This window comes from Giraffa tippelskirchi, chromosome 8 (assembly GCF_054371585.1).
Source record: "Giraffa tippelskirchi isolate mGirTip1 chromosome 8, T2T-mGirTip1v1.2.pri, whole genome shotgun sequence".
Lineage (NCBI taxonomy): Eukaryota > Metazoa > Chordata > Mammalia > Artiodactyla > Giraffidae > Giraffa > Giraffa tippelskirchi.
Window position 1 is genome coordinate 120097280 of NC_137282.1, and position 17130 is coordinate 120114409.

At 37.8% G+C, this 17130-nt stretch overlaps 1 protein-coding gene across 8 annotated transcripts in view; it reads right to left on the minus strand.

The window, feature by feature from the left end:
- The window catches only part of ZNF451 (zinc finger protein 451), a 95582-nt gene that overhangs the window by 3942 nt on the left and 74510 nt on the right, over positions 1-17130 (minus strand). For 2 of the 8 annotated variants that reach the window (XR_014062017.1, XR_014062019.1), the window contains 2 exons: positions 16332-16450; positions 10443-10511 (listed from right to left, as the gene is read on the minus strand). The exons of 1 other annotated variant lie outside the window; for it this stretch is intronic. Coding sequence is in view for 4 of the 7 variants with exons in the window: in XM_081519733.1 (XP_081375859.1) it covers positions 1712-1719; positions 10443-10511 (77 nt within the window). In the remaining 3 variants the exon portion in view is untranslated. Of the gene's footprint in view, positions 1-946; positions 1720-10442; positions 10512-16331; positions 16451-17130 lie in introns of those variants that run through there. 5 more of the 8 variants (XM_081519732.1, XM_081519736.1, XR_014062018.1 and 2 more) reach the window with 4 other exon arrangements.

Sequence of the window (17130 nt, forward strand, 5' to 3'; positions counted from 1 at the left end):
GAATGAAAAAAATGGAACAACACTTTTGTAAAAAACCTTGCCATAATCTACTAGAGCTGAATGTCAGCAAGTCTCTACCTCAGTATATATTCCTAGAAATGTGGGAATTATTTGCAACAGCCAACCAAATGTCTATAAGTGATACATGAATTGATTGATGTGTAAAATTATCATACAGGTACTGGAAATGAACAAACCAAAGCTATAGGCTAACAATCAGATGAATCTATAAAACAATGTTAACTAAAGGCATTCAGACCCAACATATCAGTAATATAGACCATGACTGTGCTGTTCAATATGATGCACACTGACTATATGTGGCTATTTGTGTTTTAATTAACTGAAATTAAGTGCGGGGGATGCTTCTAGGGAACTGATCATTGTGGGTTGAATTGTGCCCCCTTCAAGATATGTCCTTACCCTGGTACCTGTGAATGTGACCTAATTTGGAAATAGGGTCTTTGCGGGTGTGACCAAGTTAAGATGAGGTCACTAGGGTGAGCCCTAATTCAATATGACTGACATCCTTATTGGAAGAAAACGCCACGTGAAGATGGACACACAGGTAGAAGTGGGCCCCACGATGATGGATGCAGAGATAGACACATACATCTACAAGCCAAGGAATGCCTACAATTGACATTAACAACCAGAATCTGGGAGCAGGACCATGGCCCTACCAACAGCTTGACCTTAGATGGGTGAACTCGACAACTGTGAGACAATTTCTATCGTTTTAAGCCACCTCGTTTGTAGTACTTAGGTAAGCAGCCCCAGGAAATCAATCCACTGGCAATACTCGTTTTTAATCTGAAAGATGGTCACCTGTTTTGTGAGATGTTTTGTACAATTTCTGTGTGTATTATATACACATACACACACACAGAGAACCAAAAATCTGGAGAACCAGCATATAATTTGGGGAAAAGGATCAGAGTGGAAGTGTTTCAGAGTCCTTTTATTGTTTCATGGAGGCAGACAACATGTACATATACTTTAGTCTTTAAGTTACATATAAAAAATGTGATAAAATGCCAAGGTAACCACAGAAAGAACAGAAACAAATACAGAGAATACACACTAATTTGAAAAAACAAAAAGAGGAAGCGAAGAATGAAATAGCAGAAGTAAATACAAAAACATTAATATCTACAGTGAACTTACAGGAATTAAACTTGCCAGTTAAAATGGATAAAAATGAAAGCAACTAAATGGTTCCACTTCCAGTAACAGTAGCGTAGCTTATATTGGATTAATTCTCGACTAGATAACAATTATAAACTATTTTAAGGCACTAACGAGCAACAAAAATCAGGTAGAAACAGGACAGAAGTTAATCATTGAAATAAATGAATTACACAGGGCTAAATATGTAGCTTTACACTTTGTTTCTCTTTTGCCTTAGGGCATGCCTACATCCTTGTGAAACAAGACACAGAACTGAGGGGTCAGAGACAGATGACAGAGAGGGTGCGAAGGGGAGGTGGCGGCAGGAGGGTAGGAACAGCAGAAAGAGATCCCAGCAGGAATGAGAAAGTAATAGAAGAGAATCCTCCAAGTCTACAAGTCCTTGGTTGACTTCTGAACTCTGCATATACGAGAGAGGAGCCAAGATTCTCGGTGAGAAACAGCAGTTGGAAAGCTACACGAAGCAAGCAACTGTTGCCTGCTGCGGCAGAGAAAGAGTTTGGAGTCCGAGTCCAGCAAGTTAACTACCTACAAGAAAAAAAAAAAAAAATTCCTCAGAGGAAGTGAACGGAATTCTGAGAATCTATAATTTACATCACAAACATCCAGCATACATCAAAAGTCACATGACTTACAAAGAAACAAGAAATGTGGCACACAGTCCAGAGGAAGAGCAGTCAAGAGAAACTGAGCCCACAGCAATCAGGCTACCAGGATCAGCAGAAAAGAGACATTACGAAAAGTTAAAACTATTTTCAAGGACATAAGGTTGAGTGGATACAAAATCTCAACAAAGAAAGAAAAACTATTAAAAAGAAAACTAAGCAGAAATTCTACAACTGAGAAACACATGTTTGAAACTGAAAATTTACTATGTCAACTTAACACTGGAGGTGGTAGAGGTTGAACAATAAACTTGAACAATAGAAATGATCAAATATGAAGAAAAGAGAGAAAAAATACTGGAAGAAAATGACAAACCTGTGGATAAATCTAAACCATCTAACATGTATAACTGGAGTTCCAAAAGAAAAGGAGACAGAAAGTGGGACAAAAAATTCTGAAGAAATAATTGGGGGAAACTTATAAACCTACAGATACATGAAGCTAAGAAAACTCCAAGTAGGATACAAAGACAGCTACGTCTAGGGGACGTTATCAAAAACTGCTAAAATCCAAGGACAAAGAGGAAATATTAAGAGCAATAAGAGGAAAAAAAAACGACATAATTGCATATAGGGGAGCAATAATAGAAATTATGGTCATTTGTCATGACGAAGGAGGCCACAAGACAAGAAAATGGAGTTCGATCTCTCAAGTGCTGAAGAAAAAAACACCAGGTAACCAGAATTCTAAAGCCAGAGAAAATATACTTCAAAATTAAAGGGAAAATAAAGATACTTTCATAAATGAAAATAGAATACTCAATACTAGCAAAACTGCATTACGTTAACATAAAATAGGACAGGAAATTCTTTAGGCTGAAAAAAAAGTACATCAGATGGAAATTGTAATCTACTGGAAAGAATGAAAGGTCATTTGAAATGGTAACTATGTGGATAAATATTAAAAACTATATATTTCTTCTTTTCTTTCTTTAAAACTCAAATCAATGTTTATAGCAAAAAATATTTTCTTATACCGTTTATAACAAAAGCAAAAAAATATATATCATAATCTTTAGAGCAACCATAAAGATTGGAGAGATTGTCAGAGTAAATCAAAAAGTAACGTCAAACTTTATGGTGTTTTTATAAGAGATGCAGTTTCAAAATAAAGATATAAAGAGGCTGAAAGTAAAAGGATGGAAAAATATACACTGTGTAAATATTAAGCATAAGAAAGCTTGAGTAGCTATATTAATATCAGACAAAAAAATTTCATGGTAAAAGGTATTACCAGACATAAAGAATATTTCATAATATCATAATGCTAAACAGATCAGTTCATTAGAAAGACACATCAGAAATGTATATGCAACTAAAAACAGAACTGCAGAACACAAAATACAAAATGACAGAACTAAAGGGAAAAAATAAACCTACAGTCCTTGTTGAAGAAGCTCATTGTTACTGCTGTAGTAATTGATAGGTTAACTAGATTAAAAAAAAAATCATGGAGGATGAAGATCTGATATTATCAACCACCTGGACCTAACTGACATTGATAAAGTACTTGACTCAAAAAATAGAGAAATACATTCTTTTCAAGTGCATACAGAATATTCATCAAGACAGACCACAGGTTGAGCCATGAAAAGTCTCAATAAATATCAAAAGTTTTAAATTTTACAGAGTATATTCCCTTACCACAACAAAATTAAATTAGAAATAATAAGAATTCAAATATTAATATTTGTAAATTCAACAACATATCTAAAGAATCAATAGAGCAAAGGAGAAAATATAAGGAAAATTAGAAAATATTTCAAACTGATAGTAAAAGCATGAAAATTTGTGGAACACAGTTCAGTCACTTAGTCGTGTCCAACTCTTTGTGACCCCATGGACTGTAGCACACTAGGCTTCCCTGTCCACCACCAACTCCTGTAGTTTACTCAAACTCATGTCCATCGAGTCGGTGATACCATCCAACCATCTCATCCTCTGTCGTCCCCTTCTCTCCCGCCGTCAATCTTTGCCAGCATCAGGGTCTTTTCCAGTGAGTCAGTTCTTCACGTCAGGTGGCCAAAGTATTGGAGTTTCAACTTGACCATCAGTCCTTGCAATGAATATTCAGGACTGATTTCCTTTAGGATGGACTGGTTGGATCTCCCTGCAGTCCAAGAGACTCTCAAGAGTCTTCTCCAACACCACAGTTCAAAAGCATCAATTCTTCGACACTCAGCTTTCTTTATAGTCCAACTCTCACATCCACACATGACTACTGGAAAAACCATAGCTTTGACTAGACGGACCTTTGTTAGCAAAGTAACGTCTCTGCTTTTTAATATGCTGTCTAGGTTGTGGAACACAGTAAAAAGTAGAAAGTTGACAAACTACAGTCTGTGGGCCAAATCCAGTCCACCAGTAATTTTTGTAAATGCAATTTCATTGTATGCTTCACACTCCTTTGTTTATGTATTGAGAATGGTTGCTTTCATTCTATAATAGCAGAGTTGAGTAACTATCAGAGACCACAGGACCTACAAAGCCTAAAATATTTACTATCTAGTATTTTACAGAAAAAGCTTAAAGTTTGCTCATCCTGGCTTAGAGAGAAATAAACATCTTTAAATGTTTACATTTAAAAAACAAGAAAAAAAATTCAATCAACAGTCTAAGTGTCACATTAAGAAGCTATAAAAGATGACAAAATTTAAGCCCAAAGTAGAAGGAAGGAAATAATAAAGAGCAGAAATCAATGACATGGAAAGCAAACCAAAAAGAGAGAAATTATCAACTAAAAACAGTTCACTCCTTGAAATCACCAAATAAACTGATAAACTTCTAGCTAGTGAAGAGGAAAACAAAAATTACCAATATTAGGGAAAAAATGAGATGATATCATTAGCGATCCTAAAGAAATAAAAAACATAAAGGACTACTACTATGAACAACTTTACACTGGTACATTTGACAATCAAGATAAAATGGACAAATTTCTTGCAAAACATTATTCTCCAAAACTGACATGAAGAAAAAGAATAGGTCCTAGAGTGACTATTCAACAAAACGGTGGAATAGGTAGCTCCAAACACCCGTCCTTCCACAGAAAACACTGAAATACACGCCTAAACTGTCAGGCAGGAACAACTTTCTCAAAAGTTTGGAAAATCCTCAAAGGTTCACAGCAACCAAGCAAACACTGAATCAAGACAAAGACCACACAAAACCAGTAGGGGGACTGCCCTGGTGGTGCAGTGGATAGGAATCTGCCTGCCAATGCAGGGGACACGGTTCCATCCCTGATCTAGAAGATTCCACATGCCTCAGAGCCACCAAGCCCACGCACCACAACCACTGAGCCTGCGCTCCAGCGAGAGAAGCCCGCACGATGAGAAGCCCGCACACAGCAATGGAGAGCAGCCCCTGCCCACTGCGACTCGAGAAAGCCCACACAAAGCAACGAAGACCCAGTGCAGCCAAAAATAAATAAAATAATTTAAACAAACAAACAAAAACAGTAGGAAAGCCTAGCAGCATCTTCACATGCCCTTTTCCCACCACCTCCCTACCCCTCCCTGCAGCAGCCCATACTCCTGGTGTGGGACCCTCATCCCTGGTTCCAGGCAGAGCAGAGCAGAACTCACAACTTACTGTTTTTGTTCTATCCTGTATCTGAAGGACTGAAACAAGGCATCATCTCTGTTTTACCAAGCTCAGGACTCACACCGGGCAGAAAAGCAGTCTGCATGGCTCAGAGACACTGCAAGGCAGACAAACAGCTCATGGCCTGGGGTAAAAGATGATGATGAGACACAAAATAGAACACCTAGCATCTGCGAGGAAAAGCCATGAAGAGAACTCCCTTGGGCAATCAGGGCATTCAAAAGCACCTCTGTGTCCTGGGGGATTCAGAAACCAGGCACATACCTAGTACAGGATACATGCTGGGAAAATACCTGACAAGACACTACGCCTTCACCACTGGCTGATCTGCAGGCTCAGCGCACGCTTGTGTGTTAAGTGACTTCAATTGTGCTGCACTCTTTGTGACCCCATGGACTGTAGCCTGCCAGATTCCTCTGTCCACAGGATTTCTCAGGCAAGAACACTGGAGTGGGTTGCCATTTCCTCCACCAGGGGATCTTCCGGACCCAGGGATCGAACCTGAGTCTCCTGTGGCTCCTGCAGTGCAGGCAGACTCTTTACCACTGTGCCACCAGGCTCAGTGCAGAGCTGGCTAAATGTTGAAGGTGCTAGCATACAGCTGAAGCTCAGGAGAGACTGTTGTTTGCTCCTGGTATTCAAAGAAATCTCTGTCAAAACAATAGTTGAACACAAGCTAAAGGAACAGAGACTTCAATGACCAAACATGACAAGGAATACAGTTTTTGCAAAAATAATCTAGAACTAAGCACATGGACAACTACAGCCTTCGACAATCACAAACAGCACACTATGGGGAAGACAGAGAATCTGATTTCCAAAGTACTACATTATAATATTTTCACATCCAATTTTTATCAAAAACACAAATAATACAAAGAAACAGGAAAGTATACAAAGTGAAAAAAATTGAATTAAAGTGTCCCTGAAGACATGTAGATATTTAATTTACTAAACAAAGACTTTGAACCAACTGTCTTATGTTCTAAGACCTAGAGTAAACCATGAGCAAAGAAGTAAAGGATATTAGGAAAACAACGTATGAACAAAATGAGACTATCATAAAGACGGAGAAATTATGAAAGGCCACCAAACAGAAATTCTGGAGCTGAAGAGTACAACTAAAATGAAAAATTTGTTACAGGAGTTTAACAAAATTAAGCAGATAGAAAAAAGAATCAGCAGATTTTAAATGTTCCCAAATTTGATAAAAGATATGAATCTACACATCCAAGAAGCCCAACAAACTCCAAACAGGAGAAACTCAAAGAGATTCATGTTGAAGACGTGTTATAGTTAAACTGTCAAAAGCCAAAATCAACAAAAGCAGCAACAGGAAAGCAACTCATCACGTATGAGACGTTTTTAATAAGACGAACAGCTTATTTCTCATAAAAATCATGGAGGCCAGAAGACAGTGAGAGAACATATTTAAAATGCTGTAAGAAAAAACAAACAAAAATCTGTGAAGTAAGAATTCTATATCTAGAAAGAATGGAGAAGTACTCAAGACTTTCCCAGATAAAAACTAAAGGCATCTGTTACCAGAAAATCTGCCCTCCAAGAGATGCTAAGGGAATCCTTCAGGTTGAAATGATAGGAAATTAGACAGTGACTCAAAACTACATGAAGAAATACAGAACACTTACAGCAAATATGTCCTTGTTTTTCTTTGTTATGGCTAAGTATGTACTTCCCTTCTCTTTTCTCTCTGCCTTAATCTCATTCTCTTTGAAAGAGAGGTAATATGACTAAATCAGAAAGAACTCAGCAATAGGAGTTAGAAGGCCTATACTAAATCATGCTCCACTCATTTGGAGGCTATGAATATGAAGGCAAATTACTAAATGTTTGGAAGACCAAGTTTTTATGAAAAATAGGAGAAATATTCTGACTCTCATAGGTTGTTAAAATTTAGAGCAATTTTGATTGTGTTAGGTTTTTTTCATACACAATTCAAGTAAAAGCTGAACACAGTAGTCTCTTCTTTCTCTGTTCTTTAAAGTGGCCACAGTTATACTGTTTTACTGTTTATGTTATAGTTTTACTATTTGTTATAATATTAATAATTGTACTGATAACGGCTATTAATTGAAGGAACTCTAAGGCAAACTGCTGACATTTACAGAAAGATGGTTTTACATTAGCAGCAATCCACATAATGCTGTCTTTTACTTCTTTTCCAGGGATTTGGGTCAGAATACCTCTGTTGAACAAGTATACTTCCAGAGCAGACCTTAGGTGCAGGTAAACGGTGAATAATGATAATAATCACCATCACGGGGACTTCCATGCTTTCACTACTGAAGCTGAGGGTTTGATCGTGGTTGGAGAACCACAATCCCCACAAGCAGCAGCAGCCGGCACACACACTGCTCACCATGTGCCAGGCTACTCGGGGAAGGCAGGGATCCTAGTATTTCTGTTTTTAGAACCGAGGAAATGCACACACAGCAAAGTTAAGGGACTTGGACAACATTATATCACCCATAGGCAGCAAAGTGGGGACTAAGCAGGATCTTTATAATGGGCTTGCGTAGTTACACCCTGATGGGCCTACAGAGAACAACAAAGACTGAGATCACCACAGTAGGGGGAGAGGAGAGGAGGCCACAAAAGAAAACTGCCTTTCCCCAGGGCAAAGTCACGAGCAAACTGACCCTGCTTTTTACCACCCATTTGTCAGGCTTTTAAAATGCTGTGTTGAGAAGAGAAGGAATGAGAAGAGATTTGAGAAGTTTTAAACTCTGAGTTTTGCTATTAGGTTTGGACTAGAACATCACTTTGCTTCCATGGTATAGGGTCAACAAAACCACCCAATATTCTCCAGCCAAGTGGTTTCTGTCTTAATTTCCTTTATCCTGTTACAGGGAGCTGGGTCCTAGCAGCCCTTACTTATTTTAAGTTTGTTACAAGTTTATTCATTCAACAATCATTTAGTGCTAAAACCCTGTGCTAGGTGTTGTTGAAATAAAGATAAATAAAATATGATCCTGCTCCTTGAATGGCTCACAGTCTGGTGGGCATGAGAAATACAAACAAAAAAATGTTTAAACCAGAGGGAGTCTGGAGATGGGAGTGGTTAGCTTTCTCTAAAGAGGGAAGATCTAAGAGGCACTGATCATACAAAACTGTCTACAAAGTGGCAATTCAACCTGAGAGACAATATTTGAGCTGGTTCTTGCTGGGTGAAAGGGAAGGGAAAGGAAGGCATTAGACCCAAGTACAGAGGCGGCCACGGCTCAGTAACTTACAAGTGGACGGGTGTGCGTCTCATACTCATTTTACATAAAGCAGGAAATGAAAACACATGTGACACCACTTTGATTTTTCTTGGAATTAGAGCATTATATCCCTGCTTCATAGGACAATTAATTAAAAGTTTAAAGTATCTTTTCTTAAATACACTCAAACTAAGAAGTGATAAAAATGTAAAAACTCTCAAAATCTCCCAGCCATAAAATGTACAACACAGATACAAAATGCTAGAAATTCTGATACATATTCAGTGATACAGATCTCAGATTTCCTGGGTTAGCTAGGAGCCCACAGGACTGTGGAGGTTTCTCAAGTGTGGTTATTTTAAAGTTATAATTTTGTTTGGCATTTTCCATGCTATTAGTCATGGGTAGTAAGTGAAAATTGCAAAGTCTGAAGTACTTAGGTGCTCAATGGTATTTATCTTTTTGTGGACTTCATAAACAACTTAGCTGGTAGTTTCTATTTAAAACTCACAAACGTTCTTTCATCTGTTTAACCTGTCATCACATGGCTGCTTCGTACCGAGCCAGACCTTGCAAGACCATGTTGGGAAAACAAGCTGGTCAGAACACTTGCTTCCAATTAGGTCGTTGACTTACTGCCAATTTTGTTTAACCACTGAATTTTGACTATAAGAAAGATCAGTGTTCTCTGAATAGAATCAATTCCACAGCCAGACTCCAATGCCCTGCCCCATACAGCACACAGTGTGCTCCCAGTCACATTCACCGTATTCTAGAGCAGCGCCAGCAAACGAACGCATCAGCGGGCCTTTCTGTGTGCCTGTTTTGCCACGTTTCCTTCCCTAATTGTACATTTCCACTCTCAAATCTCCACCAACACACACCACATTGGAACGTATATCAAGACTCCTACTGTGGCAATTCCCTGGGGGTCCAGTGGTTAAGACTCCATGCTTCCACTGCAGAGGCCATGGGTTCTATCCCTGGTTGAGGAACTAAGATCCCACATGCTGTGTGGCGTGGCCATTAAAAAAAAAAAAAGACTCCCGCTATTGTTCCTGAGTGTCAAAGATGCCCGTGTGAGAGTTCCAGCTTTCGGTAAGCTTACTTTCCAAACTCCTGTTGTTTCACTTCCCGCCTAGGGTTATTAAAAAGCAGTCTGCTATGGAAAAGCCACACTGAAGCTGGACTTACATCACAACCAAACGGTGGCCGCTGGTAAGTGATTTGATGTGAAGTAATATAAAAAGTTCTCTTAAACCCATGAAGGGAAACATAACTAATTTATAGAAAAAAATCCTATAATATTCTGATATAAGTGCCTGCTTTCGTAGTTCCACTGCATAATTTTTAATATTCTCAATTGAATACTATTTAAATAAAAACTAGGAAACCAAAATCCTTCCCAAGCCCCAGGACGGCAACCTTTTTCTGCAAAGGGTCAAAAAATAGTTATTTTAGGTTGGTTGCAGGATGGGGCAGGATCTATACCCTTTGTGTCACAACTAGCTTTTCTTGTGGTGAGAAAGCAACAGCAGAGACCATACTTACACGCGAGTGTGGATGGGCTCCGATACAACCTGATTTATTCTAGTCCCTACATCATCTCACACGAGGAAATGCAAACTATCCTTTAAATGAAAGAACAGCTCAAAAAAACACACAGCGGGAGGAGGGAGGAGGGGGATAAAGTAAGAGAGGAAGAAATCAAAAAACACAGAATCAAGTAGGTGAAGGGTTAACTCCATTAGGTTACCTTCTGCGGATCTGAGTTCTTCTCCCACTGACGCACTTTTTATACCCAGGTTATCATCACTGTCACATTCTGTAAGGAAGAATCAATAAACGCAAATGTACTTCTGAAAACGTTACTGAGCCATTAGTTTATGTACTATAAAATGATATGACTTTCAATGACTCCTCCCACAGCCAAGCTTACTAATTACAATCCATTAGTATTACACAACTTTCCCAAGTTTTTTTAAAATATGATTACCAAATACTGCTACTTAAATCAAGAAAAAATAAAAATGAATGAAATAGGTAATTCACTTTTAGCACTATATTCAAAAAATTATTTGAAAAAGTTTTTTGTATGTTTAGGAAATATAAAGTTCCAGTATTTTTTTAAAAACTGTAAATTTTAAAAAGCTAATTTATTTGGATCCAGCAAATAAACTCCCAAGTTTCATTTGCATTAAATCATCTTTAAAAGATTTTTTAGTGGTGACAGAAAAAATTCTCCTGTAGTTTGAAAATCATAAGCATTCATCTCTATAGAGACATAGATTTATTATTAATAATGCCTCTGCATGCCACAAACTCAGTTGATGTCTTATATGCTTACTAATGAGAGACCTAAGGCTTTAAAATAATGACATGATTGACAAAAGCCACTTAAAACATGAACATGGCACCATCAGGGACCTGGCTTTCACTTTCACTACATTTAAATCAATTTCTATCAGAGTGACTGAATCAGAGTTTAAATAGCTGAATAGAAATCATATGGACATATATATATGAAATCCTAAAATATACACTTAAAAATTAATCAATTTACCAGTCTACAAATAGAAACCACTGTATAACTCTTTTATTACTTTAGTGCAAAAATTTATTATGTCATCTTTTGCTATTCCAGCAAAAACAATTTTTTTTCTACAATGTTATATACACTTACTACTACAAATATTTCAAGCTATGTTTTAGTGAAATAAAACATTATATTTACAATTTGAAGAACAGAAAAATTAATTCTTCAAACATTAGGAACAAAGAAAATGCCCAAGCTTTCCATTATTATGATTCAAAGTCAAGGCCAGTCAAAAGCAGCGTGTTGTAACTGGTCTAAATAATCCATCACTGCAATGAAGGCCTATGTAGTCCTGAGGACTACAAGTTTGACACTAGGTTGTAAACATTTTTAAAGGTTTCTTTTGCCTCAATCAGCACCATCCATAGAACAGAGAAAATAATGAATAATTTTTTCTGTCTTCAGTATCTTGCATAGAATTAACTGTATCATATGGAAAGAGGCAGACAGAAGCTCAGAATTAGGTTTAACAGCTATTTCACATAACGCCTGTTCAACAAGGCACGCCACTGCTTCAGTCACCTACACTTTCAGAGCAGGGGTAAACTCACGTGCTCAGTTTTTAAGATGGCTTTAGAAACCTGTGTAACTGGTACCAACCTCCATCCCATTCATTTCAAAATGAAGACACAAACCAAAACAATACAACAAAGTCTCAGGGTCATAAACCAGATGGCCACAGACAGTGTTCAGATTCAACAAAAATCATCTTGAAACACACTACGCTTTAAACAGACTTTACTAAAGTAAAGTCTTTAAACAGTAAACAGACTTGACTAAAGTCTGTTTTCAATTTAAATTCAGTAATTCATAACAGCCTATACTCTAGGTTCACCCTTGTATTACTGAAGAAAAAACATTCTAGGAAAGTTCAAACTTTATATAAAATTCAAAGGAAGAGGTTTAATTACTAAAGAACTATAAACACCTGAATACACAAAACTGTTTTTAAAGAGAAAATCTTACATAAAGCAAATCAGTATTCTTGAACTAACCTATAAGATAATGTCAAGTTCTTTACACAAACAGATCTTTAAGAGCTTATATAAAAACAAGTAGCAGTTATTTTATCTTACAAAGAGTGTATGACAACCAGGAGCAACATCACACAGTGCAAATAAAAATGGTGCTGACATGGTTCCTTTAACTCAGCCTGCCCTCACAAACTGTGACTGCAATTCTACAGTCGAAAGAAAGAAAACAGGGCTTCCTAGTTTACTTACAAAAGATCCTAGGGAACTTACAATGACAAGTTGGCTGTGTTTGACACAAAATCAGCTTACTTTTTAAAGGACCAGAATGCACAATCAAATCTTTTTATCTTCTACAAAAAGAAACAGCATCTTTCTGTTATTTTTTTAAGCTCTCACAGTTGGTATCTACACATACTCTGCAAAGTCGTTAGACTGTAGCAGAGTGTCTCTCATCTTCATTCTTCAAGGACGTGGTAAGAGCCAACAATGCACACTGGATTCTCTACAACATGAAATTGGGGCTTTGCATCAATGAAAACCTCAGTCTTCACAGATGATGGCTGTGTGGCCCAGGCAATTATTTCAACATTTCTGGGCCTCTGTTCGGTCATGTACAAAAGGGGGCAACCTAACATATCCTACCTCACAGCAATGCAAGGAGGATTAAATAACACGCGGAAGAAGTTCTTTGAATGTTACAAACATCTTCAACACTACAAATACAAAAAACACCTAGCATGGCAGCTGGCACACAGCAGGTCCTCAGTAAAAAGATTAGTTCCCTTTTTCTTCTTTAAAACAACACTGAAGTGACAAGTGATGTCTGCATCTTTGAAATATGAGGCTTGAGTTAGAATGAACACGTATTTGTGAATAAAATGTGAAAGGTTTAAAAACAGAAAAAGCCTACCAGGCTCCTCTGACCAGGATCACTAGAAAGCAGCCATGTATCTTGGTAAACTTTTAAAAAGTGAAAATCAGTACAATATAAAATAGAACTAATAGAAGGATAAGGGGTCCATGGGTGTCAATTCAGGACAAGTTAATATTTTTACATGTCTCCACAGGGATATATACATACTGTAATCAAAATGCTGGTGCTGGAACCCTGATGCATAGGAGACTGAGTTGACAGGGCAAAAGCCATGACACATTCAAATCTCCATCTTAATTAAAGGCTCATCGTGCTACAGAGAGTAGCCGATTGATCCCAAACAGTACACACAGTAACATTCCGCACCTACTAGAGTACGTGGGGTGGGGTGCGCGCTAATGTTTGTACACGCTGGGAGATGCTTCTCAGTTCTAATGCACATTAAATATCATTTCTTAACAAAAACTATTATTATTCATAAGGCCATTTGTTAGGAAAGGTGAAGGAATAAAGTTACCCACAAAAATCACTGGTCTTTGATCTTCTAATTAGTTATAAAGTTTATTACCAGGCCTTTCACAGTCTTCCATGAAGGAAAAAAAAAAAATTACTGTCTTAAATCAAACTGAATCTGAACATACTATGATTCAGTATAACACTGTTTGAAATTTCAGAGTTATAAAAGCATCTTTAAATTCAGACCTAAATGAAATATGTGACTTAAAGGCTATACTTCTTTGGCCACTTAATTTTAATAATTTTCATTACTTTTAAAATGCATTGGCTATAGCACATGAAAAGACGCTCATTTGGAAAATGGAAATGAAGACCAAAATGAGATACCACTGTGTACCCATTAGGATGGTTATTATCAAAAACAAAAATCAGAAAATAACAATTGTTGGCAAGGATGTAGAGAAACTGAAGCCTTCATCACCTATTGGTGGGAATGTAAAATATTATAGTCCATGTGGAAAACAGTATGAAGGTTTCTCAAAAAATTAGAATTACCGTATGATCCAGCAATCACACCTCTGGGCATACACTCATAGAAACTGAAAGCAGGGTCGGGAAGAGATGCCCGCCCCCACGTTCACAGCGACAAGACTCACAACAGCCAAAGCATGAAAACACACCAAGTGTCCACCAGTGGATAAATGGGTGAGCAACGGGGGTACAGACACGCAGCGGAACAGTACTCAGCCATAAAAAGGACCCTGTGCCACAGGCTATAACATGGGTAAAACCCGAGGAAACGTTTTTCTCAGGGAAATAATAAGCTAGTCACAAAAGTAGAAAGGCTGCATGATTTCACTTACAGGACACACTCAGGATAGTCAAATTCATAGACAGGAGACAGAATGTTGGTTCCCCAGGGGCTGGGGGAAGGAGAATGGGGAGTTATTGTTTAATAGGCAAGGAGTTTCAGTTTTCAAGATGAAAGGAGCTCTGGGGATGGATGGTGGTGATGGCCACACAACAATGTGAATGCAGTTTAATACCACACAACAGGTTTCCCAGGAGGTTCAGTGGTAAACAATCTGCCTGCAATGCAGGAGATCTGGGTTTGATCCCTGGGTTAGGAAGATCCCATGGAGAAGGAAATGGAAACTCATTCTAGTATTTTTGCCTGGAAAATCCCAAGAACAGAGGAGCCTGGCAGGCTACAGTCCATGGGGTCACTAAGAGTCGGACGTGACTGAGTGACTTCACACAAACACACCACGCAACTGGACATTTCAGGATGGTTAACATGGTAAATCTTACGTGTCAAAGTGTTAGTCGCTCAGTGGGGTCCAACTCTGCAACCCCACAGACTGTAGCCCCCCAGGCTCCTCTGTCCATGAATTCTCCAGGCAAGAATACTAGAGTGGGTAACCATTCCCTTCTCCAGGGTATCTTCCCAACCCAGGGATCAAACCTGGGTCTCCTACATTGCAGGTGGATTCTTTACCATCTGAGTCATCAGGGAAGCCCAATCTTAAGTATATTTTAGTACAATTCAAAAAAGAAAACAGTAGAGAGAAAATCTAAAAATATATATATAGTGCTGGGAATGATGTTTCCTTTTTATGGTAGGAATAACTAATAATACCTGCTATTTACTGAGCACTTATGAGCTTTCTGGGCTTCCCTGATAGCTCAGATGATAAAGAATCTGCCTGCAATGCAGGAGGACCTGGGTTCGATCCCTGGGTTGGGAAGACCCCCTGGAGAAGGGAAAGACTACCCACTCCAGTATTCTGGCCTGGAGAATTCCATGGACTCTACAGTCCATGGGGTCGCAGAGAGTCGGACACGACTGAGCGACTTTCACTTTACTTCACTATGCACTTTCCTACTCTAGACACTATACATGTTACTAATTCTTACAAACTTAATAGATATGAAAGTGAGACTCACAAAAAGTTGAATAACTTTGCCTGAAATCACACTGCTAGGAAGCAGCTACGTTAGCATTTGAACAAAAGCCCATGCCCTTCTTTATACACTGCATTGCCTCTGTTTATCACAAATTTTCAAAATAAAGTACACGTTCCCCCAAAGAGCAGTAAGTTCAAATGAGCACTGCCTAAGAATAAATGATTTTAAAAATATGTAGAGTATAAGAAATATTCATAAAAGAACTTCAGTATATAACAATAACCTACACCTTACCTCTAACACTAACATACCCATGCAGACCTATTTATATGCAGCTTTCACTCCAAATAAGGTTGAAAGAAAGGCAAAATCATAACAGGTCTCAATACCAAAGCAATGATCCCAAGAGCAGCAGGAGGAAGACAAAGGGGTTGGCCTAGGTGGCAAAGGTAAAAATTAAATATTTTATGAGATATTACGTAGATGTTTTTAAGGATCGGTGAAGGGATGGTAAAAGAATGGAAGAAAAAGAGGTTAAAAAAAGCCACGGACACAGGGAATTCTACTCAGTACTCGGTAATGCCCTATATGGGAAAAGAATCTAAAAAATCAGGGTTTACAGGTATATGTATAACTGACTCACTTGGCTGTACACCTGAAACTAACACAACATTGTAAATCAACTATACTCCAATAAAAATATTAATTAAAATTTTTTTAAAAAGAAAATTAAAAAAACCACAAACAGAAAAAGCAAGTGAATGAAAACAAAACTATAGAATAGGAAGATAAAATTCAGTACTAAAATATGACATAAATAAGCAAAATAGAGTTGACTTTCCTTTAAAGAGCACGAGTGTGCCAACAGCTTAACGGTTTCTAACTTTGAATTGATCCATTGCAATGAGTGATCAGAGCAAAGTTCTTCAGAATAGATCTTCAATCAAAATGTGGCTCTACATATATGAAATGAAGAAATTAGCAAGGAGGAGGGAATACTTGGGAAATGTAAAGGCAAATAATAAACATTCCAAGAAGTAGTGAGTTTCTCATTGAAGTTATTCATCAATACCCTTAAATTCTTTCCATGGCTGCAACTTATTAGGTTATTTAAAAACTATTCATTTATTCTCTCCTACCCACATTTATTTCAGAAATTTAAAAGAAAAAACAAACCATCTGGGTCCCTAGAATTATACCCTTTCCTAAATATTGGTTAGTTAAACTGGCCACCAGCATGCCCATTCACTGAACAATCTCAGAAAGGCAGAGAGAGTGCAGGACAGGGGCTCCTAGCCCTTCAAGGTAATCAAGATCGCTCAGGGCTTCATTCTGTCACTGTCTGTCACTGTCAACCCCCGAAATGCTTTTTTTTTTGGTATCACCATATTTACTGCTTTCTGGTTTCTCCAATAAGCACTTTGCTTTCTGAAAAATTGAAGATAAATTAAGAATTTCCAAAACAAAATGAAGATCCAGATTCTGAGCTCTGCAAAACTCTAATAGCATATTTCAAACCATTAAATATATGAATATAAATTTTATCCTTTAGACGAAAAAGGGCTCCAGAAAAATCACAAATTCATTCTCCTTCTAATACACTCAAAACGAAAGCAGATAAGGAATGAAACACAAC